At 41.9% G+C, this 25,419-nt stretch overlaps 1 protein-coding gene across 1 annotated transcript in view; it reads left to right on the top strand.

Moving 5' to 3' along the window:
* Positions 1-25,419, top strand: part of grapa (GRB2 related adaptor protein a) — a 45,946-nt gene that overhangs the window by 5,034 nt on the left and 15,493 nt on the right. The window contains exons 2-4 of the mRNA XM_050068667.1: positions 2,369-2,466; positions 3,505-3,624; positions 22,925-23,093. Of these exons, the coding sequence (XP_049924624.1) occupies positions 2,369-2,466; positions 3,505-3,624; positions 22,925-23,093 (387 nt within the window). The remainder of the gene's footprint in view (positions 1-2,368; positions 2,467-3,504; positions 3,625-22,924; positions 23,094-25,419) is intronic.

Here is a 25,419-nt window from a genome sequence, read left to right as displayed (position 1 = left end):
ATTTTGGAGGACAAAAAATGTAGGCTTAGCGCCCTGTGGTCCATTGCCCAATAGGAAATGTAGAATACTCAAAAGTACTTTAGAAGTGCTTGAGTTACTTTTCTCAGGGAGTAACGTTGGAAGTACTTTCAAAGTAATTGAGTTACTTTATTCAGGGAGTAACGCAGTAAAGTAACTGGTTACTTTTTTAAAAAGTAACGCAGTAACGTACTTTGATTACTTTTAAAGTAACCCTTACCCAACACTGCTCATGTAACCACTGTTACCATGGAGAGTTGTATTTGTTGTTTATAACTATAAGATAAAAGGATGTTTTGCTGCCTCTCACAGCAGCTGGAGTCTGAAAAAAAACCTTAATTCACTGGGCCGACTGCCAACGACTTTTAAGTTGGAAAGTGAACTTGTAATGTTACTCAATGCATGAGTTGACGATGTGAATCCATCAACACACCTTAAATGTCACTGTGACAACTTTGAGTATTACATTAGTTTTTATATGACATACACTTTTAGTAATGAGTGGATCTTCAGCATTTATGTACAGTATATTGATTTTGGACGGGTTATGTGAACGGCAGATATTCTAATCCTCACTCAGAGAAAAAAAAGCCTTGTGGAGTGTAGTTCCTGTGGGCTACAGCAACACTAAACCCCTGAGCTTGCCTGAGAAGGACTAAATGCACAAACCCCTTATTTTTAAATATCTCATGGAGAGAGACACTGCAGCCTGTTTCATTTTGTTCAGAAAATGTCGGCGTGCAACCTCGCTCTGTAGACGATAAACGAGGTGCAGACTTCCATCTGTGTCACCAGTAATGAGGAAATACAGTGAGTGCTGGACGGAGCAGTGAGTGACAACAACCCCACCCACATTTAAGTGTACTGTTGGCGGTGGAAACGCTAGGGTCTAGGTACCATGTCTGAAGGGTTACTTTTAGTTCAAAAAGTACCATACCAAAAGTGTTTGGTGGAAACGGGGCTTATGATACTGCACGAGTTGTGTGAGAGTTTGTAAACAGATATGGTCACCTTGACTTCAAATCAAGAATTTTCTGTTTGTGAATTCATTCTTCACCGGAGGCATGCAAGAACTTTTCTTCACAAATTCATTGTAACTCCGGGTGAGTAATTAACCTACAAATGATCATTTTTGCAGAGAATTTTCCTTTAACTGAGCCCTAAACTGAGTGATGTGAATATGGTAGTCTTAAGAAAGTCCAACATGTTGTATTAACCTGCCTCAAACATAGCAAGGAGTTGTTTAAGAGGTTTTTTTTCTCATTCAAATGAAATGTTGTCTGGCTGACATTGAAACCACCCACCGAGTGAAAGGGCAATCATTCAGGTCTGTGATTGAACCATGATTGATGCTACTGTATGAGCAGTAAATCACCCCGTAGCCTGCAACACATTTTCAAATGTTCCCACAATTTCACAGTGCCACCATTAAAGTAGGTGGTGCATGAAATGAAGTTCCTAAAGGCAGAGAGGGGACAGGACAACTTTTTTTTTTTTGGCAGATGGGCACCATTGCCAAAGGACTTTTACCATCATTAAAGGCAGGATCCATTTCACTTGTACATGTTTTTAACTGTATGTCATGCTCTGCTTCCTATCAGTTTGTTTTTAGTTTATTTGACTGATGAAAACGACGAACCTCAGCTCTGTAGGGGAGATAAAGAAAATAAGGGGTTTATAAATCACTGCAAACCAAGCGGAGCAAACAAAACAACAGCTTAAAATATCAAAATGACAAGGGGTGTCAGCGCTGGATTAGAATACTGAATAAAAAACGACAACAGAACAGAAAAAACTGCAGCGAGAGCAATGAAACGAGACAGGATGAAAGAGGTAAACATTAAAGCAGTTAAACCGGACCGTATCAGGTGACAGTGTGTCTCTCACAATTAGAAACTGTCCTCCGCTGCACTCACTGTTTCTGTCTAAAAAATGTCCGTCAGAAAAAGTCATTTAACATCAGCAGCTCTGATTCTATTGAACATAAAGCGTGACACTTCTGCTCTGTTACACGCAGCGACACGGGTTAATGCAGTACAGATCTGTTTGCTGGCCCCTCGTGTGTGTGTAGTCATGAAGGGCTTTATGTGGCATTTTGAACCGGCCAATAATCTCGTGTGCTTTCGGAATTTGTGTGAGTCGACGGCCTCGCTTCACATGGCGATGGATAAAAGCCACTGTACCGGATAATAGAAGAAGAGAGGCCTGGCGAGGAGATTGATATACAGAGAGCGAGAGAGGAATGATGTTGGCCTTTCACCCGATAGTAATAGGCTGCGTCAACATCATTATGGGCAATATTTCATCTGTGTGTGTGTGTGTGTGTGTGTGTGTGTGTGTTTGCTTTTAGATCACCAACATGGAGGATGATCCTAACTGGTACACAGCTGAGCTCCACAACAGAAAAGGCTTTGTGCCCAAAAACTACATCAACCTGCGGCCACACGCGTAAGTACACACACACACACACATACACACACACACACACACACACACACACACACGTCTGCAACTCATCTGTAAAGCACATGAATACATTTCACACGTCCAGCACTGGTCCATCTAAACAGCTCATCAGTGAGTGTGTGCCGCTCGGGGCCTTTTCTGCTCTGCTTTGGACATCTGCACTCCGGCATAAGGCAGCCTACCCAAAGGGACACACTCACTCGCTGTCTTACGTAATCACACATGATACAACCGTGTGTGTGTTTACAGTGAAGCTGCTGGTACACCCTGTATCTCCATCAGATGGTCATACACCAGCTGGGCTCCACTTTTTTTTTGCTGTGACAAACACTAAACTGGCAACGGGGCTCGTTAATGAACACTGATGCACGGTCCAGTTGGAGCTGCTGAGTGAAGTTTGTGCACAGCGTTAAGGATATGTGTTTTTCCCCCTCCTGCATTTCTTCACACAGCCAGAATCCTGACCCCACGACCCCAACCAAGAGAGTCCCGTAATGTGGCATCCATATTGGATGTGCTCTCCCCTCATTTGAGCCATCAATCTGACTGCGGAGCACGGGCTCATGAAAGCAGAACGTCATTTATGCAAACCTTGCATCCAAACAAACTGCTCTACTAAGCAAGACTAATGAGCGAAAAAAAAAGAAAAGAAATGAAAAATGGTACCATTACTTGCGCTTCACAGCTGACAACTGAAATCCGGCATTTTGGGATTTGTTTGGCGTGCATATTTAGCAGCGTGCTTAAAAATAACTTCAGAAATGTGCTAATTTAACTTTTCCTCCCTTCAACCTCTCTTTTATTTCCCTGTCAGCGTTGATCTCTCCTGTTGAGAGCTGCTTTGCTTTTAAAGTCTCATTATTTCCACTGGAAATACAAACATCAAAAGTTATGATATCCAAACAAATGTTTGAATGTGTGCAGAAATGTGTTGCAGCTGCACAGATCCCAGAAAAACACAGTTCACACTCACATACATAAAACAGTAAAATCAATGACTTGTTTCTTTCTTGCTTACAGCTGGTTTGCCGGTCGTATATCTCGCGGTGTGGCAGAAAGTCGACTCAGACACAGGGAGTGTGGGGCGTTTCTGGTCAGAGAGAGTGAGAGCGCACCTGGAGAGTTCTCCATGTCCGTCAGGTAGGAGATAAAGGATCTTTCAAGAGTTTATAGTGTGCACATTTCAGCCCAGTTGTCAAAGGAAATAATGGCGTTGTACGTTTCTACAACCACGAACATGTTACATTTGCATCATAAGTGATATATTGTAGGCAACTGGACTTGCTTGAGTTTCTTGAAGACAAAACTTCTTCAAGTAAGAAACCCAGCTGCCTATGATGTAGCACTTATGATTACCATGACCTGGATGACTGAGAATCGTCACTGTCATGTTACATTTGCATGTTTCATAGGTGTCAGGTATTATATCAATATTATGACGTGTCACATAGGCACGTGATTGAGCAGGTAATTGCTTTGCTTCCACCGGTTTTTAAGGCACCAAGTATGTGTACTTTTTAGAGACCCATCGCTGTCTTTTCTGCAGCTTTTTAGCCCCTAGACTTGGGTGTTCTTTAGCGACCCATGGCTCTTTATGCTCCTGTATTTCAGCCCCCAAATGTGGGTGTTTTCTAGCGACCTGTGGCTCATATTTTTTAGCCTGTGGCTCTTTATCCTGCTGCATTTCAGCCCCCAAATGTGGGTGTTTTGTGCGAAATGTAGGTCTTAATCCTGCTGCATTTCAGCCCCCAGATGTGGGTGTTTTTTAGTGACCCATGGCTCTTTTCAGCCCCCAGATGTGGGTGTTTTTTAGTGACCCATGGCTCTTTATCCTGCTGCATTTCAGCATCAAAATGTGGGTGTTTTTTAGCAACCCATGGCTCTTTATCCTGCTGCATTTCAGCCCCCAAATGTGGGTGTTTTGTGCGAAATGTAGGTCTTAATCCTGCTGCATTTCAGCCCCCAGATGTGGGTGTTTTTTAGTGACCCATGGCTCTTTATCCTGCTGCATTTCAGCCCCCAGATGTGGGTGTTTTTAGTGACCCTGAGGCTCTTTATACCGCTGCATTTCAGCCCCCAGATGTGGGTGTTTTTAGTGACCCTGAGGCTCTTTATGCCGCTGCATTTCAGCCCCCAGATGTGGGTGTTTTTAGTGACCCTGAGGCTCTTAATGCCGCTGCATTTCAGCCCCCAGATGTGGGTGTTTTTTAGCGACCCATGGCTCTTTATCCTGCAGCTTTTTAGCCCCCAAACATGGGTGTTTTTAAGGTAGTCATTTCTGTGTTTGAAAGGAATTTTAGGCACAAAAAGCAATTGTTTATTACCAAAACATCACTGCTTTTCCTGTTGGAATACTGGCACGAAAAATGGTTGCTTTTTACGGAGACATTGCTGCACTTCCTGCCAGGACTGTGCCCCCCAAACAAGGTAATTTAAGCCAAAACATGATCTTTTCCTAACTATAACCAAGTGGTTTTTGTGCCTAAACCTCACCAAACATTAACCACAGCATTGCTGAAACATATATTTTCAACATATACACTACATAACATTTAAATGCAACTTATTTGTAGTTTGCAGAAACATACAATGCCAACATTTCTCTGGCGACTGGGTTGCACTGTATCCTTAATAAGCCTGAGAGCTAAAACTCTTAGGTTGACTTCTATACACCAGTCTGACCTATATATTCTTTTTTATGACATGCTCTTCCTATTCTCAATGCATCCTCTTATTACTGCAGTGTCCCTGTTCCTCCACCGGGACCATTAAAGTTGAATTCAATCTCTTCTAATGCAATCTAATTCAATTAGCAGACCTATGCAAATATATATTGTATGCTCACATCCCTGCGCATGCAGCATTGTTGTCCCTTGTTGGATCGTTAATAACATTTCGAGTGTGTGCTTGTAGACTTTATGTTGGTGGCAGGGGATCAGAGGAGCAGGCAGAGGAGGAGGGCTGGAGGATAAGGTATGGGGAGGAGGGTAAGAGGATCCGCAACCCCTCTGGCCTGATGTGAGCTAATCCTGTCTGGCACACCGCGGCATCTGGAGCTGCTGATGGGGCCGATTGGTTGTCTTGTCGGGGGGCTGACGCCGGTCAGGGATGCAGCTGAGGCTTGGTCTTGTTTCCCGGGGGTTGTGTGGATATTGGAGGTGGAGGGTGTGTGTGGAGGGGGCGAAGGGGGGGTGTCTGGAGATTGAGTTTTGGCACTAAAGGCCAGACCTGGAACTGAGGGTTGGCTCCTCTATGGGGTGCTGGTGCTGTAACTGGCTTAAGTCGGGGGTTAAGAGTTGGATTTGTGGGTTGTTTTGTGGTTGGTTGTAACAAAGTCTGGGCATGATATCTCTCACCCAGTGGATTTAGGACAGGAAAGGAAGCTTCCTGCATTAAGGGAATCGAAAGGGAAAATTAAAGCAAAGGCAGAGAAGGGAGGTGCTGTGTGTAAAACAGGTTTGCCAAGAGGGGACAGAGAGGATTTTAAAGCTACTTGTTTTATTTTTTGGCTGTTTGCTGATGCTTCTCTGGCTGTTGTTGCTGGATGGTGTAGCAGCTTGAAAATTGGGTCAGGTGTTTGTGTGAGTGTGAGTGTGTGAGTGTGTGTGCGGTCCTCGTGTGCTGACAGCTCCCCTGTCAGAGGAGACGTCCTGACAGCAGTAACTGTGGAAACTTCAGCCCCGGCTCAGCTCGGCTCAGCTCGGTCCGGCTTTGACGTCAGCCCGTGAAAATCGGATACGCTTTCACACGCCACAACAAGTGAAGCCAAAAAGGGACTTTGTTCCATAATTCACTGGAAAACTGCTGGTGAAGTTAGAAATTATGCAACACTGTGAATGTAATGTAAGGTTAAAATACAGATTTGTGATGTTTTCATTGAAATCTCAGGGTCAGTTTCACCAAAACCTTAAAGGTGGCACAGTGATGCAGTGGTGCGCATTGTTGCCTCACAGCAAGAGGGTGCATGTTCTCCCCGTGTCAGCGTAGGTTTTCTGCGGGTACTCCAGCTTCCTCCCACAGTCCAAAGACATGCAGATTATTGGTGACTCTAAATTGTCCGTAGGTGTGAATGTGAGTGTGAATGGTTGTCTGTCTCTATGTGTCAGCCCTGTGATAGTCTGGTGACCTGTCCAGGGTGAACCCTGCCTCTCACCCAATGTCAGCTGGGATAGGCTCCAGCTCCCCTGCAACACCAAACAGGATAAGGGGTTACCGGAAATGAATGAATGAATGTCACATTAAGGTCAAGCAGAGGCACCGTGGTTCATTCTCACAGACATCACTTTAGTCAGGCTGTTGTCATGCACTGTTCTTCCACCTACGGAAAGTAATGCATCAGAATTCGTATATAACTCATGTAGCTATGAAGACTGACTCTTTTCCTAAACCTAGCCTAACCGACAGGGGCACTAATTCATTAGATATCATAAGATGAACCGTTGTATGAGGATACGTTGTCTTAGTCCATCATGGAAGTATTTCATGGTGTTAAAGGTCTATGTGTGAGGATGTCAGGATTGGGTGTCACTGTGACATCATGTGATGATGACAAGTAATTCTATTACAACAAATCGATTTCATCATACAGTCACCCCTGTTGCCACCTTTGGGATTTAATATGCTCTCAGGCTACATTCCCAGCAAAATAAATAAATAAAATAAAACAATGTAATGAACCATCAGAAAGCTGTTACTGGGTTATTGAACATTGCGGCCTTGTTTATCATTCTAATCCAATCCAATTATGAAAAATGCACGCTGGGGACTGGGCTATAGCCACGGTGTTTAGAAACACTGAGGTCAAGGTGAGGATGAAATTTTTAGATAATCAGGTAATTAAGAGGTTTAAAAAGCTTTATTCAGCCAAAGGAGTAGGATACTTTTTTCAGGCCATAAAGGAAGGCTTGATTCTTGACTTTAATCAGCAAGTTTTAGTTTCTTGTGAAAATGTTGGCGTGCAGCCTCGTTCTGTAGACGATAAACGAGGTGCAGACTTCCATCTGTGTCACTGCTGATGAGGAAATACAGTGAGTGCTGGACGGAGCAGTGAGTGACAACAACCCTGCTCACATTTAGGAGTACTGTTTGCAGTGGAAACGCTAAGCGGACCTAGGGTCTAGGTACCATGTCTGAAGGGTTACTTTTGGTTTCAAATGTGCCAAAACGAAAGTGTTTGGTGGAAATGGGGCTTTATAGTCACTGATTAATCTAATCTGCATGTATTTGGACTGTGAGAGGAAGCCAGAGAATGTGGAGAAAACCCACGCTGACACCGGGAGAACATGCAAACTCTGCACAGAGGGGCTCCCCCACCCTGGGGTTCAAACCCCCCACCCTGGATTCAAACTGGGGACTTTTTGTGGCACTATAGCCAATGGAAAATGCTAGAAAACACCCACATTTGGTGGCAAAAAAAGCAGCTGGAGAAGCAGCAATGACTCGTGAAATCACATCCATTTTTGTTGTTCTCTAACAGTGGTCTGCAGCTTGGCAGCCATACCCTCCACCTCACAATGGCAAAGTCAGCCTCTATACTCCACCACTTTAGATTCCTGATACATATGAAATGTACAAATGTAATGCATTTGTGATTTGCAAAAAATATACAATGCCAATGTTTTCCTCTGGTGTCTGGGTTGTATAAAAGCTTTCTGGGGTCTGCATTAGAGCTGTATTGCCCACAGACAGAATAGAGGGGGCCTTGTTTAAGTAGCGTTTCTGTTCAGATTACTTTCTGAAAGGTGGTTATGAAAGAATATGTGGCTGGGGACTAGCTTCAGACTATGCCAGCGAATCTGTCCCAATGGGTTATTTAGTAGCTTATTTTTGGAAAGTGGAGCAAAGTGATGCCAACCTAGACTCTTATAGACAGAGATGAGGAATCCATTTTGCTTAGCTGGGCTTTCACAGTTCTCTTTGACTCAGCAGCAGACTCACCCAAAGGATGGGTTTTTGTCTTTCCTGTGTCTGAGTCTTCCAAAATGCTGTAACATAGGTCTAGTCTGAAAAAGAAAAAAGACACGTCTAGAGCAAAAGAGCTCAGGTACATCAACACAGTTAAAAGGCAGCATGATATATTCCTGGTTTTTGTTGGTGGGGTATTTTTCAGACTCTCGCTGACAAGGGACATAACTTTCGCTTTTTCTCAAATGGAAAATCTCACTTCCTCCTTCGCACTCTGTCACAGTCACTATCAATATCAGTTCTTCCACCTACACGTAACACTCACAGCTGAATGTAACAACTGTAAAAGCTGTCCACTGTCTCTGTGAGTCATCTAAGGACACTCTTGGAAATCAGTAACAGCAGCAAAAAGCAGACGGTGCACATGGAGGGAAAGTGGATACACTCTGATAACAACCACAACATGATATTTGAAGCTGGAGCGCACCTTTGTTTATTTCAGCTGTGTGGTCATTTTGCTTTTCTCCCTGAAACAGTACTTTTTTATTTGTGTTTTCTTTCAGTCAAACTGTAAAAGCAGTCGGCACTTTCTTTTTGATTGCTGGGTGTCTCGTCGTCTGATAGAGCTCAAGGTCGTTTCACCGCAGCTCAGCCCTCTATGTGCTTTTGACGTATTGTTATTTGAACAGTATGGTGGTGCGCCCACGCGTGCAGACACATACACACAGAACATTTGGTTTTCCTGTGGCCTTTGTCTTATCAGGTGACGGTCATGTGTAGAACAAAGGACATTGTCTTTGCTTTCACATTTGGATATGGTTTGTCTAAACCAAATGTATATGTGTGAGTGTGTATGTGTGTGTGAGAGATAGCTTGAGTTCTGTGCATTTACTCTTGTCCCTCAGGGAGGTCAATCAGAGTGTCTTTCCTCGAGATAATTATTGTTAAAAAAATGACTAACTCCTGCCCCTTGCTACCACTGGGACACAGAGTGATGACAAAGTGTGATGACAATGACATCACTGCAGATATATTTAAGTGTTGCCTGTATTTTTGGCCTTAAAAATCCTCCTTTGAGTGTGGAATACTGTAAATACTGCTCACTAAAACAGACTGAGCCGTTTGTCTGTTGTTGTGGCGTTCCACTGTGGATGCCACCGTTTTTGACATGGCCTCTGATATCACTGACTCATGCCTCCAGTGCCTGATGGCTCATACAGCAAAGTGCTGAATCGGGCTGTTCATTCAGCCTTCTTGCCATCACTCATCATTAGACTTTTTACAGGGTCATTACTCCAAAGAGGAACCATAAAGGGAACTGACCCTTTAGGCTGTGCTTATTTTACAGATTCATAATCCTCTGTGAGCTTTAAGTAACACACTGCGGACTCAGTGTCCCATGAATGTTGTCTCCTTGGGAGGCTTGATAACCCTCTGATAAAAGCAAAACACTTAGTATATAGCTGGACAAATAAATGTATGTGGAGAAAAAGTGAAAAAGAACTGAGGGAAGAATTGAGTCAGCGAAGTTATGCAACGTCATTTGGGAATAAATATACGGTGCTGGCAGCAATTAAGTTCATCTTCAGGTGAAATTCTCCTTTAAGTTCTTGCTTCATGCACATCCAAGCCACTAGAGCAATAGTTGACACTTTGGGAAATACTCAAATACTAATTACTTATTTCCGACGGAGAGATAGACGCTCTAATACATGAGAGTGTTATCTTCTAATCCAGTCCAGTCACCAGAGGAAAATGCTGGTATTGTGTGTTTCTGCAAACCACAGATACATTTGTTTGTTTCATACGTATCACACTGATGTTTCTTAAGTGAATCAGCATATGAGCTGTCTTTGCATCTGGAGGTGAAGGGGATGGTAGATGGTGTGGGTGAAATAAAATAATAAAATGAAAACTGGTTGTTTTTTTGCTATGTTTCCAGCCACCAAATGTGGGCGGTATTTTGTGACTCGTTGCTGTGTTTCCACCTGGGATGGTGCCACGAAAAGTGGTTGTTTATTGCCGAGACATCACTGTATTTCCTGCCGGTATGGTGCCACAAAATGGAGTTGGTTATTACCCAGACACTGCAGTGTTTCCTGCCAGGATAGTGCCACGAAAAGTGACTGTTTTTATAGAGACATGGCTGCATTTCCAGCCAGATTAGTACCACAAAATGCAGTTGTTGTTTTACCTAAATGCCAGGATAGTGCCACAAAATACAGTTGTTTGTTACTGAGACATTGCAGTGTATCCTGCAGGGATGGTGCCAGGAAAAGCGATTGTTTTTGACAGAGACATTGCTGCATCTCCTGTGAGGATAGTGCCATGAAATGTGTTAATCTTTTGTGGAGCTATCACTGCATTTCCTGCCGGGACTGTGACATCGAAAGCATCGGGCATCTTAAGCCAAAACATGATCTTTTTCTAACCATAACCAAGTGGTTTTCGAGCCTAAAACGTTAGCCACAGCATTATTGAAATGCAAAGTGACATTAAGTCTTGCATCTGCTTCATAATGACACACAAATGTAATGTATCCATAGTCTGCAGTGACATACAATGCCAACATTTATCTTGGAGACTGAGTTGCTAACTCTCACAGTACTAGAGGTTTTGGAAATATCCCCAATGAAGATGACTTTGCCAAAATTGTAGTAACCATAGAAAACCTATGATTTCTTTGTTATGTTGTTTTGTTTTCATCACTGCTTCGACATTTGTAACCGAAAGAAAAAAGTGCTTCTTCTTTTCTTTGTTTTCAGTTGTCCAGTTAGGCTTTCACAGCTTGCCCCACAGCTCAGTGGCACCAATTGAATACCACAGTTCAGTGACCTACACACAATTGAGACAGACTTGAGAGAGACAGAGACATAAATACAGAGAGAAATAGAGAGAAGTAGAATATAAAGAGAGATGAAGAGAGACAGAGGGAAAGAGCAAGCCGCGACTGCAGATAAAATAGACAGGGGAAGGAAGAGCTTATGGTGGGTGGAGGGGGGGTTGCATGATTTAACTTTTTTATTTCTCTGTTTTCTCATATTGACAGTGGAGCTGAAATAAGACCAGCCAGTCCTCTGGGAAACAATCCCCCCAGAGGGTCTCCTCCTTTCTTTTCTCCATCTGTTTTTTTCTCACTTTATTTTGTACATATTTCTCACTGCCTTTCCTCTCTGTCTTTCTCCTCTCTGGTTCTGGTGATGGAGTGGTACATAAACCCAAGTATAAAAGAAAAACAATTGCACGTCATAAAATCATGAATGCATGATTTTGTTTAGCCCTAAAGGGTCTCCATTTAACAGACTTTAGTTTGGGTCTACAGTGCTTACCATGCTACAAACTTAAAGGAGTATTTCAACATTTTGGGAAAGACAACTGTAGCTGTGAGAAAATGTTTGACTCCCATCATATAGCAAACAGTTTTGCCATCTTGGCAACTTTCTCGCTAGATTTAACAACTTTTCAGACCCTCTTAGTGAGTGTTGCATTATAGTAGATAGTACGTTATAGTATAAGCACCATAGCTCTTATGCCATTCAAATGATCTGCTGAGCGATTGTTTTTAGATTGGTGCAGAAATTAATCAGGATTCATCTCCCGCTTCATTCTACTTAAGCCAGTGGGTTTTTGGTTAGATGCCTGAAATAAGGTCTGTGGTTAAGACAAGCATAAGAGATTTACATGTTTTGTTCCACAACATAAAATAACACCAGTAAATACCTTACTTGAGAATCTTGAAGCTGTTAGGTGTCTTAAAAAAAGCAGTTGCTAAGTGGCTAAATAAGACTACAGAACATCATCATGCCAAAAACGTCTTTACAGCCTTGTTGTGGTAGCGACATTAAGTCATGATGCAACCTTAGTGTAGTTCGTTTATAGATAAACGTTAGCTTTTTACGTTTGATGACTGTAATTGCATTTCAAAAATCATAAAAGTGGTGTTAACTTGTGGAGATTATCTTGTTAAACAACGTGTATTTTTTGCAATAATCCAAAATCCAACTGAAAAATCCCACAGGCTTTTTGTCGAGGGGACCAGGGTTAGCTAACGTCCGTGTTGGCCTACAAAAAAACCCCATCATCCCTGTGGCACTGTTAAATCAAATTCAGGGAAGTTTTAATACTTCCATTAATGCACGATGATATCACCAATATGCGAATGAGCATATGGCGTCTTCTGGCGAATTTTAGCCCTTTTTGGAGCTAGTGCTAGCTACTTTAACTGGAAAAGAGCTAGCAACACTGATAGCAAAAAGTAGTCTTGTCTAAAATGAATCTTTTGTTATTCTAGAAAGTATGCTTATTTGCTTTTTTTTGCTAAGAGTTTGATGAGCCAATTGATACCACTCTCATATCTGTACGATAAATATGATGCTACAGCCAGCAGCAGCTTAGCTTAGATTAGTTTAGCACAATGACTGGAAACAGGGGGAAAAACCTAAGATAACTCTTCACAAGAAAGCAAATAATAATGATTCACAACATGTCAAACTATTCCTTTAAGAATTAACCATATACAGCAGCCTCAAAATGTGTACAATCTGTTTTTTCAGAATGTAGCATTGCTAACTAGCGTACCCAAATTGCTATAGGCTGGTTTGGCTAGTCAGAAAAGCTGTGGCTCTTTCACTCTGTCTGTTGAGACTGAACTAAAGTGATCAGATTATTTCTCTCCTTGAAGCATCTCTGGCTCTGAAAAACTATTATATAACTCAAATCTATATTTATTACAGGATTTTTTTATTGCCAGTTGCTGATATGAACTCCATCTTCTGAAACTGATCTCAACCAATGACAGCAGCTCTTGTCTGAACCCATCATATCAGTTTATCCAAATTTTCAGGCTGACACGAACGACTTCATGGTTTAAATTCAAAGTATAAAGAGTTAGAATTGATGCAAGCTATAGAGATAGGAGTTTGCTATTTCTGCTTTTTCGCATGAAGTCAGTGTTTGTTTAGGTATATGGTTGATTGTTTTATAATAACTGACTTGAGAAGAGAGTCTTTCTCCCTCTTTTAGGCCCATATCATCTCCGTCTGAAAGGCTCCTTATTGAACCGTCAACACACTTTGGACTAAATTGCTTCCACCACAGATCTTTTATCACTCTTCACCTCATTCGCTCCATCTCGGCGCCCTGTCTGCACACCATCACACACACACTTCCTCCCTCTGCCCTTTCTCGTCATCCATCTATGGAGACAGGTGATGGCTAATATATATTGATGCTGCAGGAGGAGCTGAACCTCTCAGTCACTGACACGCTTGGTTGACACACTTTCACAAAATCACACACACCACGCTCAGCCTGTGATACACGAGATAACGGGAAGTCAAACACGCCAACCAGACACGCGCGTAAACACTGATGTAATCAGTGATTTGTATCGAGCACATGGGCTGACGAGCACCCTGATAACTCCCTGACACCACCATCGGTTACTGATACACTCTCACAGTCACAGAGTTAAATTGACAGCTGGAGGTGTCAGCGCGGCCGTGTGAAGGATTCCAGACATCTGCAGCGATTTAGAAACTGAACAGCAGATTAGAGAAAGGGGGGGTTGGCAGGATGAGAGACAGAGACAGAGAGAGAGAACGGGGAAGTGAGACTAGATTGATGGGGAGAAAGTGGAGAGAAAGATGGACGGATGACCTTCACGCGTCTTGAATTGTGCTGGCGCGGAGTTAAAGTTTTATAAATAACTTCTGTCCTCATCTACCGTGTATCTCTCCCTCTGCATTCTATCTCTACATCTATATCATTTTCTCTCTTTCAGTCTTTCTCATTCTCCCTTAATCTCTCTCTCACCCGTTTCCTTTTAGTTGGAAAAAGAAAATAATCTCTCTATCGCTGTGGGCCTTAATTACACTGGATCAGGGAGATGAGAGGGCACTTGGAGAGTGTGTATGTGTGCATATGTGTGTGTGTGAGTTCGTGATCAAGTTGAGACAGATGCTGTCTGTGTTACGCTTGTGCTTCTCTGATGTCTCTGGGTAATAATTAATAAAAACGTCTACATGGCACCACCTAACGCTGATATAGCTGCAACATTACATCTGCTTTCCCTCATCCTCCTTCCCCTTCCTCTTTTTTTGACGTCTAGTCAGTGATCATGATGATGTAAACAACCCCCAATATGAGCAAATGAAGTATTTAAAACATTTTTATTAACTTCCCATTGTTCATACGACCATATAATGACACGTGGGAGGTGTTACATGACCTTTGTAAATGTTTTGTGGTTTTTATTCTGACTGTTCTCTCTAATTTTCCCATGGTCCGTGCCTAAATTTCAAAGTGCATTCACTCTAGTGGTACAGAGGTGGAGTAGTGTTTTGCACCGCAGGGCAAATTGAGCATGAAGATGTCATGTTGTAGTTTAAGGGTTGCTTGATAAATATTTGAAGCACTTCTGGTTAGCTATACAGAGACGCTGCAAGGTACATTATTCCTCTGCTGACACTGTGTGTGGAATTGATATGCAAAAATCAAGATGAAATATTTAAGATATTTTTTTGTCTTCCAAACTTCACTACCATTATTACCTGTAATAATATGGAAGCAGACAAGAGACATAAATATCTGAATTTTAACAGCCACTGATGCATTAAGCCACTTAGCCACGGATGCTGCAAATTCTAAAACGTGGATGTTTCACACACATCTTCACAGATCATCTCTACAATCAGCACAGCTACAAGATTAGTGTCACCAATTCAGTATCTGGCCAAATGTCTCCCCTCCTGTTCCTGAGTTATGTTGTTGAATAATGGACAGAAAAGTGTTTTTGTAGAACATTATGACATGATGTCATAGTGATGTTGACCTTTGACCTTTTCGATATAAAATGTCAGCATTTAATTTGATCCTGTTACACATCTGTGTGACATTTTGTCATAATTAGCGTATGAATTCTTGAGTTATGGCCAAAAACATGCTGTGTGAGGTCACAGTGACCTTGGCCTTTGATCACTATGTTGTAATTAGTTCACATGTTTGTCCAAAGTGATTTGAGGAAATTCCCTCAAGGTCTTTTTGAGATATTGTGTTCACAGGAATGGGATGTACGTATGAACAGAAAAACAAAATGCCTTCAGCCACGCCTGTTGCTGCCGTGGAGGAATAAAAACTCAAATTTCAAAATTAAACAATAAATAAATAAAATAATTTTTTTAATAGATTTACATTGTTCAAACTGAACTGGTCAAATTCAGATCCAAAAATGTATCATCTGTTGCATGAAAACCTAAAGTACAGACAGGCTATTTGTAATTCTAGAGTAAATAAACCAGAGGATCTGCAACCTCTGTGATGATAATCGTCAAAAGTATTATTCAAACCATCCATTTTGTTTGAATTAATTTTATTACAATCAGATAAGCCAAAAGTAATTTGTGAACTAGGTGTTTTTTTTTGAAGAATGGCTTTCCTTCGTTTAACTAACACTGATTGTAGTTTAGCCACGCTGTGTCATTGTTCTGTTATTGTATATAATGTTTGTCCATACCATAAGATGTTGTCCTGAGTCAAATTACAAAAAAAAAAAAAAGACAAAATGACTTCTGGCTGATAAAACCACGTAGCTGGTCACAGACAGACTGTCAGTCGTGTGACACGTGTGAAGAAAGCATCTCAAAAACCCACAGATGACTACCACAGAGAACAACGGCACTTGTTCCCCCCAGTTTGTGCTGTTAATGTAGAATCTGACGTCTACTATCTGATGTTCTACTAGAATTTTTCAATTTTAATTTTTAGATCTGAATTTGACCAATCAATTTTTTTGTTTAATTCTGAAACTTGGATTTTTAGTTCTGAAATTGTGAACATTGTAAAATAAATTCAAATACAGCTTTTGAAATTGCAAATCAAGAATTTTTTCTATTTTAATTTCAAAGAAGTGAACTGGGATTTTCAAAGTAAAGTATGTCAGTGCTATGAGTGGTGGTTTAAATTGCAGTATCAAGTATTCAGTGGTGATTAAAATCTAAATACTTATGTCTCTTATTTGCTTCCATATAATCAAATGCTCTCATAGATTTTACGACATGTTATATCTTGAGTATTTAGGAAGTTTTGATTTTATGTCTAATACAATATTGCTGAGTTAATGGTAGCGTGTGCAGCGTTTCGGTGTAATTCCTTTATGTTTTAACTCACGCTGGTTTGCCAGTTTCTCCCACCATGTGAGAACCAACTTGTAAAAAATGTATTAATGATGATAAAAATAATGATAATGCATTTTATTTTTAGGCGCCTTTCAGAGCACTTAAAGACACCTTACAAGACACAGTTAAAAGCAGCAGCAATGTATCCATAGATCATAAAATCAAACAATTATGTACAATACAATAAAAGTTAATAAAATGACGAGACAAAAATCATAATGCTAAATATTAGGTGTAATATCATCATCATAAAGTCAACATCAGTGCACGTCACCATATGTGTGTCTCCATTAAATCAGACTGAAAATGGCAGCTTGAAAAGGCGTGTTTCCAGACGGGATTTGAAAAAAGAAAGGGAGTCAAAATTGCAAAAGTCATGGGGGAGAGATTTCCAGAGGCGGGGGGGCAAAACGGCTGAAGGCTCTAAAACCCATGGTGGTCAAGCAGGAAGATGTGATGTGAGTTGGATTGCAGAAGAGGATTTAAGAGTGGGCAATCCACCCTTTTCTGGCTGAGGACCATGGCCTCAGACTTGGAGGTGCTGATTCTCATCCCAGCCGCTTCACATTCGGCTGCGAACCGTCCCAGCAAGAGCTGGAGGTGACTGTTCGATGGGGCTAGGAGGACCACGTCATCTGCAAAAAGCAGGGATGAGATCCTTAGCTTAGCCAGAAAGCGAAGCTCTCGATTTACCGGTTGATCTACGTTCCAACCCTCACTTATGGTCACGAGCTCTGGGTAGTGACCGAAAGAACGAGATCGCGAGTACAAGCGGCCGAAATGAGTTTCCTCCGCAGGGTGGCTGGACTCAGCCTTAGAGATAGGGTGAGGAGCTCGGACATCCGGGAGGGACTCGGAGCAGAGCCGCTGCTCCTCCGCATCAAGAGGAGCCAGTTGAGGTGGCTCGGGCATCTAGTAAGGATACCTTCCGGACGCCTCCCTTGGGAGGTGTTTTGGGCATGTCCAACCGGGAGGAGTCCTCCTAGGACACGCTGGAGGGATTACATCGCCCGGCTGGCCTGGCAACGCCTTGGGGTTCCCTCGGAAGAGCTGACAGAAGTGGCTGGGGAGAGGACTGTCTGGGCTTCTTTGCTGAGGCTGCTGCCCCCGCGACCCAGACCCGGATAAGCGGAGGATGACGAGTATGAGTACGATTTAAGAGTATGGGAGGGTGTGTAGATATGAAGGAGTTCAGACAGGTAGGAAGAGGCTTGATTATGAAGGGCCTTAAAGGTGAGAAGCAGAGTCTTCAAATCGATGTGATATTTAACAGGAAGCCAGTGAAGTTGCTGGACCAACTTCCAAACAAAGCAAACTTTAAAACTGCCATAGCTACATATCCATCACAGTTTCCCACACAGCAACTTTCTTAGTCATCTTTCTCGCATTGTGCATTGAGACAGATAGAGTTTGTGTGTGTGGCTGCTGTATTGTGTTATCCTCTGTTTAATGTCAATCATTTGTCAAACACTGGATGGGATAACCAGGAAAATGTGTTAGTCAGGATGACAGATGATTATAATCTTGGCTTAAAATTGATTTTTGTGCTTTAAAATTGACCCCAAACAAACAAAAGCTACCACTATGTTAAACATGGCATTTTTACTGACACATAACAGCTGCAGGAAATGTAAAGTAGATGTGATGAACAGGCTTCGGCACAACTTAAAATAATGACTTGCTTCCCCTTCCCTTCCCCATAAGTGTTTGATGTGTTTCATTTTACATGTCATTGTGGTAAATACCCTGAAGGGAAAGTCCTTGCCCTGTCTGCATCCTGTCTTTAATCTCCACCTGCACACATTCGAAATTTGCCTTCCTTTTTCTTTGTCACCCACTTTTCTATCCGGTGAGGGCACGGGCACGGGCCCAGGTACAACATCTGCACAGCTGGTGGCAGTAACAAAGCCCGACCAGTAGGGCGCAGCAGACAGTGTAAGACAACTTGGGACAGTGATGGGGGCTGATAGAGATCATTCATGGGGAAGATCACAAATCTGTGTGTGAGTCAGTGTGGAGGGATGGGGCGGTGATGGAGACGGAGTGGAGCAGATAACAAGAGGAGCTGCGATAGGAAGGGAAAAGTTAGATAGAAGTCAGATAACAGAGAAGAGTGATGGCAACACTGAGACGAATACAAGCCCTTAAGGCAGAGAGGAAGACTGACACACAACACTGCTGATCACACAGAGTTAATGTTCAAAGACGACAGAGGCTGGTACAGTGTCAATCCAAAAATAAGATTAAAAAAAACATTTGGCTTGAACTAATGAAGCGTCCTCTGTCTTTTACACTTCACTACAGTCTCATCATTTTCCGGGAGTGAGAGGGTGAGAGGAGGGAAATGAGGACACAGAGGGTGAAACGGAGAAGGCAGGGAAAGAAGGGCAGGGTGGAGGTGTAGCTGAATGCCATCCAGTCATCAGGGAGTCAGCCTTGCTTGTTCATAGAGCTCGGCATCTGAATAGAGAAAGGAATTCTGTCTGAAACAAGCCGGTGCTCATTTACTTTCTCCCGGCTTGGAGCAGCGCCAGGCAGAGAGAGGAGGAGGAGTTCGGTGAGGTTAAACCACAAGTGCTATATTGTGTTTATTCTAGAGCAGGGGCATGTCATTTATGGGAGGAATCTGCTGTATTTTAACACACCAATGATGCAACAATGGAGAAAATGATAATGAGATCGCTGTTATCTCTTCCCCCAAATGAGATTTTAGCCATCATTAACATAAGCCCTACACACACACCCTCTTGTGTGATGTGTTTAGAAATATGGGGGAGTTGCATCGACTTCCGCTGCATATTGCATGCAGTTATGTAACCGTATGATCATGGTGAGGTGTCCAGATTTCTAAAGATAAGCTGGCAAGTTACTTAGCAACCACCACAGAGCAGGATAGGGGAGCAGGTATGATTGCCAATGAATACTGGCCAAACTCTTTTAATCATAACAACAAGGCATGCACTCCAGCACGGTGGCTATTTTTGTTTGTGCCATCAGCTTTATTTTATTATCTTCTTTCAACTCCGTGTTCATCAAAATATAATATGAAATGTTGCAAGTACATCAGATACTGTGACAAGTGATTCACATCGAAATGGGCGTTGTGTTTAACTCCATCTGCTTTGCACAGAATCCCCCTGACCCTTAGAGCGGCCCATGCAAATGTCATCGCCTGCTCTTTAAATTCCAAAATATTACTCACACAAACTTAAAAAAAGACTCCACTACTAATTATATAGAGTTTCTCTTCATCTTCAATGTCTAAATTTTGTCTCACCACCTGCTTTGGCCAAGGTTTTCACTATGGACATGATGTACATGAGAAAAAAAAGCTATTTTAAATAAAATAAAGCAGGAAATAAGTGGTCTCCAGAGTGTTTTGAGGAGACAAATGAGCAGGACGGTGGTGAGTGCATGCCAGTCCCAACAGCTGACAGCTGTGGATTTAAAGCGGCGGCTTTGAGGACTAAAGGCCAAGACTGTTGGTATCAACCCAAAGCTGGTCCACATTTATTGTGTGAAAAAAAGAGCGCTGACCCAGGGCCAAGCAGATTATGTCCGACTGTCTATCAGTCTCCACTGTTGCTACACTGTGATGTTATTATAGTTTGATTTGTGACTGATTTGATTTGATTATGGTGTCATGCATGTATAATATGCCCAACCCAAACAGGCTTACAAAACACCATCAGAGAAATAAGACCAGAAACTAGAGCAGCAACATCAATAAACCTACAAAGATATCCAATTTATGAACATTAAGATCGAACAACCACTACGTTCTGTTCCTGTCAGCACACTAAAACATATCCGGGTTTTGAACAAACATTTATTTAGTTACTCTTAAGTCAACAAATTAGGTCTCAGCGTCTCCTAATTTGCATAATTCAGCGGTTTCAAACCTTTTGTGCCCGCAGCACACCAAAACCTCAAGGCACACCTGTATTTATATCTGTGCACAATAGCTTCTATAACATGTGTTATCACTCTCATCACGACATAAGACAATACAAATAAGAAAAAATAAAACAGGTTTCTCTTCTGTTTCGGTGGTAGGTCGTGGCTTTCTCCTTTAAATTGTTATCATCCCTCACACTGGCTGCCAATCAGGGCTTTTGATGTGTCACACACTTTTAATTCCCACATGCAAATAGTAGCAAATAGGTTCCCAGTGAAGGTTTTTTAAATTAAATTAAAATAAATTACATTCTTGTCTATAGTTCTATAGTAGCCTCTTTTCTCCGAGGTGAATATTGCAGTAATTATGTGCAGTTATCACAAAATCCCATGGCACACCTGGATTGGCATCACAGCAATCCACGTGATGCCAGCATTAGAGAGCCACTGGCATAACTGACACAACCTATTGTTGTCCTGGATGTTTTTAAATCTGCCAACCTCAGAACTGCAGGAAAGATTCCTGTCCTCAACTGTGCAACTACCAACCTCTGACTCCTTGATTAGCTATAACATGATTTTCAGTGCCATTGTTGTGCTTGATTTGAATGTATGGTTGTAATTTTGATTTTAACAAGATATCTTTCAACCATTTTTGGTATTAGTTTTGTACTTTTTTTATTAGTTATTATTTTTATTTCTTACCCTTATTGATCCCGTAGTTGAAATTGTCTAGGAGCAGGAGCACGGATGCAAAATACATCCATGAGCAGGAGTCACCATGGATGCAGGGGTCACTTGAAGGTGCCAGGTGGGAGCTTCTCGCGAGATTTTGAAGTATCTCGTCTCCTCGTTCAGGAAAAAAAAATACAGGGAAACAGGGAAAAAATCACTCAGAAAAACAGAAAATATTACCACGAAAGACAGGGAAAAAATTACACCAAAAAACAGAAAAAATTACACCAAAAAAAAATTAAAAAATTTACTCCGAAAAACAGAAAAAATTACTCAGAAAAGCAGGCCTTTTTTTTATTTGTCAAGTGAATGCAATACGCTTCCGTAGTTTTCAAAGCGGGTTTGCTCATTTCATTTTAATTTTTAGTTTCAGTATTCATATTATTTTTATTATTTTATATTATTATTTAAATTATTATTGTAATATGGTGAGCATTGTCAGGAGCAAGATTTAAGAAGCTCAGAATAGATATTATGATACAAAAAACATTTTGTGAAGTAAACCGACTATCGGTGTTGTAGACATCCCAGTCTCAGTAAACATATACACAAATGCCTCCACATGCTTGTTGTGTTGACAAATTTGACCACATTGACAAAGATTAGAACTAAGGATATTTCCTGTATATATGTATACATATATATATATATCTATCTATAGATATATATATATACACACACACACACACACACACACACACACACATATATATAGACAATATCCTTTCAGTTAGTCTTTGTTTTTTCCCTAAAGTCTAGTTTTTATTTATATGTCACTTAACTAAACTGTTTTTTTTTTTCCAAAGCTAGGTTTATTTTCATTTTAGTTTTAGTTAAGTGTAATAACCGTGTTTGCAACAACATGCTCAAGACACATATATATCTTCATGCATCTTTACACTACATGCACAGTTTTTATCAATCTGAGAAACATGGCAGCTATCCTGGAGAGTTTCTCCTCAACTACTAACCCTTATGTTAAATTAATTTTGAGACTAAATGGGTGATGCAGTGGCAGAATTATATTTCTTTTTACATGCTCAGATCTACATGTTAAAAATGATTAAAGCTGTTTGTGACAATCTCATGGAAAAACTTAGCACATGACCAGTAGTTTGAGATACTACACAAGTCTCTAAACAGTTATTGTGAGGGACCAGTGAGTAAAGCAGGGGCGTCCAAACTTTTTTTTTTTGCATGAGGGCCAGATTAGACAATGTGAAAATACCCAGAGGCAACCTGCTTCTCGCATCATATGGGTTCAAAAAGGAAAAAAAAAAAACACCTACAAATGTGACAAACACAACTGTTTCATCTTTCCGCACAAAAATATTCAACCTTCACTGTTGATTTTACGCTTTACACTTGTTTGCTGTGACCATGTCTGCTGCCGAGCAGCAAATGTCTGCTTTTAGGTAAACATCTGTTTGCTTGTCTGTTTATGAAAACACAAGACTCTCACCTGGATAGTTCCTACAAACTATACGATAGTCCTGCTATTGTAACGTGAATGGAAAAAATATAAAATGATCTTGCTTGATTAACCCAGCAGGTATGAAATATAGAATATTTTAAAAGACAAGCTGTAGGCCATTAAAAATTGGTCCCCAGGATGGACTTTGTACATGAACAACATCTGATTGGTGTTAATCATCGGGCCACACCAGACCAAGACTAATGTTCCTTTAATATGAGAGAGTATTTTAAACTTCTCTCTGTTTGTTTTGCAGTTATGGGGACCATGTTCAGCATTTCAAGGTGCTGCAGGATCGCTGCTGTCAGTACTACGTGTGGGACGAGCTCTTCTCCTCTCTGAATGAGCTGGTGGAGTTCTACCATAGCAACAGCATCGCTAAGGAGAGGACCGTCTTTCTGAGAGACCCCGAGCACTTCGCCAGGGTGAGCATGCAACCCCTCGTTTGTTTGTTCGTTTGTGTCTTTCTTTCTTTCTTTCCTTTCTTCCTTCTGGCATTTCGACTGTCCTAAATACTTTATTACCAGGCCTTTCGCTTTTGCTGACTGCATTCGTGTAATGTGGAAAGGTGGTTGTACGGTTTGTGGTCCATCTCCAGGTGGTTTTCCATTGTGAATAAATTAATTATGAAACCACATTTTGATGCTATTTTTGTGATCTGCTTTTTTTCTTTTTTTTTGGCCATTCAGAGTCCTCACATTCTGTAATTAGGCACCTCTGTATAGTTTTATTAGTAGTTTCCTGCTGTGGGTGTTTCACAATAAAAGCATTCCACTTGTGATACACGGATTGGCTTTTATTGTGAAGAGGAAGAGGAACACAGTTTTGTTCATTCACACTGCATGTTGTGTGACTATCAGAACCAAATTAGTCACTGAGAGGAGAAAGCAGGGCTCTGTCGGACACGCTGAGTCCAAGGATGAAACATGAAGCCATTACTGCAGTTTTGGGGGTGTTTATTTTAACCCTTTCAATAAAACATACATTTTATGCAGATGGACTATGAATGGACTAGACTGTGATGGAAAAATGGCCTTCGGCACCCTACCTCACCCTCTCTCTGAACCAAGCAAAACAGATTCACAGGCAGGTGCAGGTGATATTCATTTGGCAATCAATCAGCCTCACACACATAACCCCGCCCACACACATAACCCCACCCACACACATAACTCCACCCACACACGCAGCCACACCCACTACCCCAGGTGACAAGTGAGAAACACATCCCTGCCTCTACACTGCACTTGCTGTTACCATGGCAACAGAATTGGAAGGGGGGAAATGTCCTTTGTGACATCACAACGCACTCCTCTGAAAACTTGTACATAGAGGTTAAAATCAAGGAGTTGCACAGCTAGGGGGCTACTCAATTCATTTAGAAAGCTGAGTTAGACAGGAAGGATATACAGGAATATTATCCACTGAACCACACATGGGAAACACAACACAGAGACAGAAAGATGGCAACAGCAAACACCAGAAGTCTGGACAATCGTGTGAACTCCTATATTCATGGCTTGGAGACTAAACTCATTAGAGAGATAAGGGCCATCCATGTGAGGCTTGTACATTGTAAAAATAACAATGCACGAGCCGCAATGAAAAAACAGGCCATGACCCTCTATGAGTCCCTCCTTCGGCTCAGGGGTAAAAAGATCATAAACACCTGCGACTCAGATCTAAGAAAGGAGAATTTAAAACTGCAGGTCAAGCTGACTGAGGCTAAGGACAAACTTAAAACGACTACTGACAGCCTTGGTACCGCAAAACGGATAATTCAGGACCTTAAACACCAGCTTCAGGCATGTAATCTGAAGCAGGTCCAGACTGCAGAGGCAAACGAGGACCTACGTCGTCAGTTGGAGGAGGCTCATAAACAGCTCCAAGAGTCTCTAAGTCAGGTAAACACAGACGCTACTGATGACAAGGAGTGCGTACCCTCCACCGCAGAGCCTGACGCACCTGCTGCAGAGAGTGCAGTGAGTGCGGAGAGCCCGTGTGGAGATACGACTCCTTCAGGTGAGGTAAAACATCCACAGGATGAGGACCTCCATGTTCCTGAACCGAGGGTGAGGAGGAGGAGGAACTGGTTCGTCAGGTTGTTTAAAGGCAAACACGCAGATAAAAGCGTTAGTTCGATAAACACCGACGCTACTGATGACAATGAGTGCGTACCCACCACCGCAGAGCCTGACGCACCTGCTGCAGAGAGTGCAGTGAGTGCGGAGAGCCTGTGTGGAGATACGACTCCTTCAGGTGAGGTAGAACATCCACAGGATGAGGACATCTTCATTTCTGAACCGAGCAATGACTACTTCTTCATTCCTGAAACGAGGGTCAGGAATGAAGAAGTAGAACATCCACAGGATGAGGACATCTTCATTTCTGAACCGAGCAATGACTACTTCTTCATTCCTGAAACGAGGGTCAGGAATGAAGAGGTAGAACATCCACAGGATGAGGACATCTTCATTCCTGAACCGAGGGTCAGGAGGAGGAGGAACTGGTTCGTCAGGATGTTTGTATGCGGACGTGCAGAGGAGTAGTTGTGTGGTTCACCCAGCCATCTGTGGAGGGGAGATATCTCTTAGAATTGCCCCTGCCGAGGTTTCTTCCTTGTTTGGCTGATTGGGAGTTTTTCCTCGTCTTCTAAGAGAGCGTGGGCTGGTGAGAAACATTGTTGATGTGGACTAGTGTTCTTGTGCTCTTGTAATATAGCAAGAGTAGTGTATGGCAAATTGACATGGC

The sequence above is a fragment of the Epinephelus moara genome, chromosome 18 (assembly GCF_006386435.1).
Source record: "Epinephelus moara isolate mb chromosome 18, YSFRI_EMoa_1.0, whole genome shotgun sequence".
Lineage (NCBI taxonomy): Eukaryota > Metazoa > Chordata > Actinopteri > Perciformes > Serranidae > Epinephelus > Epinephelus moara.
This window is presented reverse-complemented; position numbering and strand designations above follow the sequence as displayed.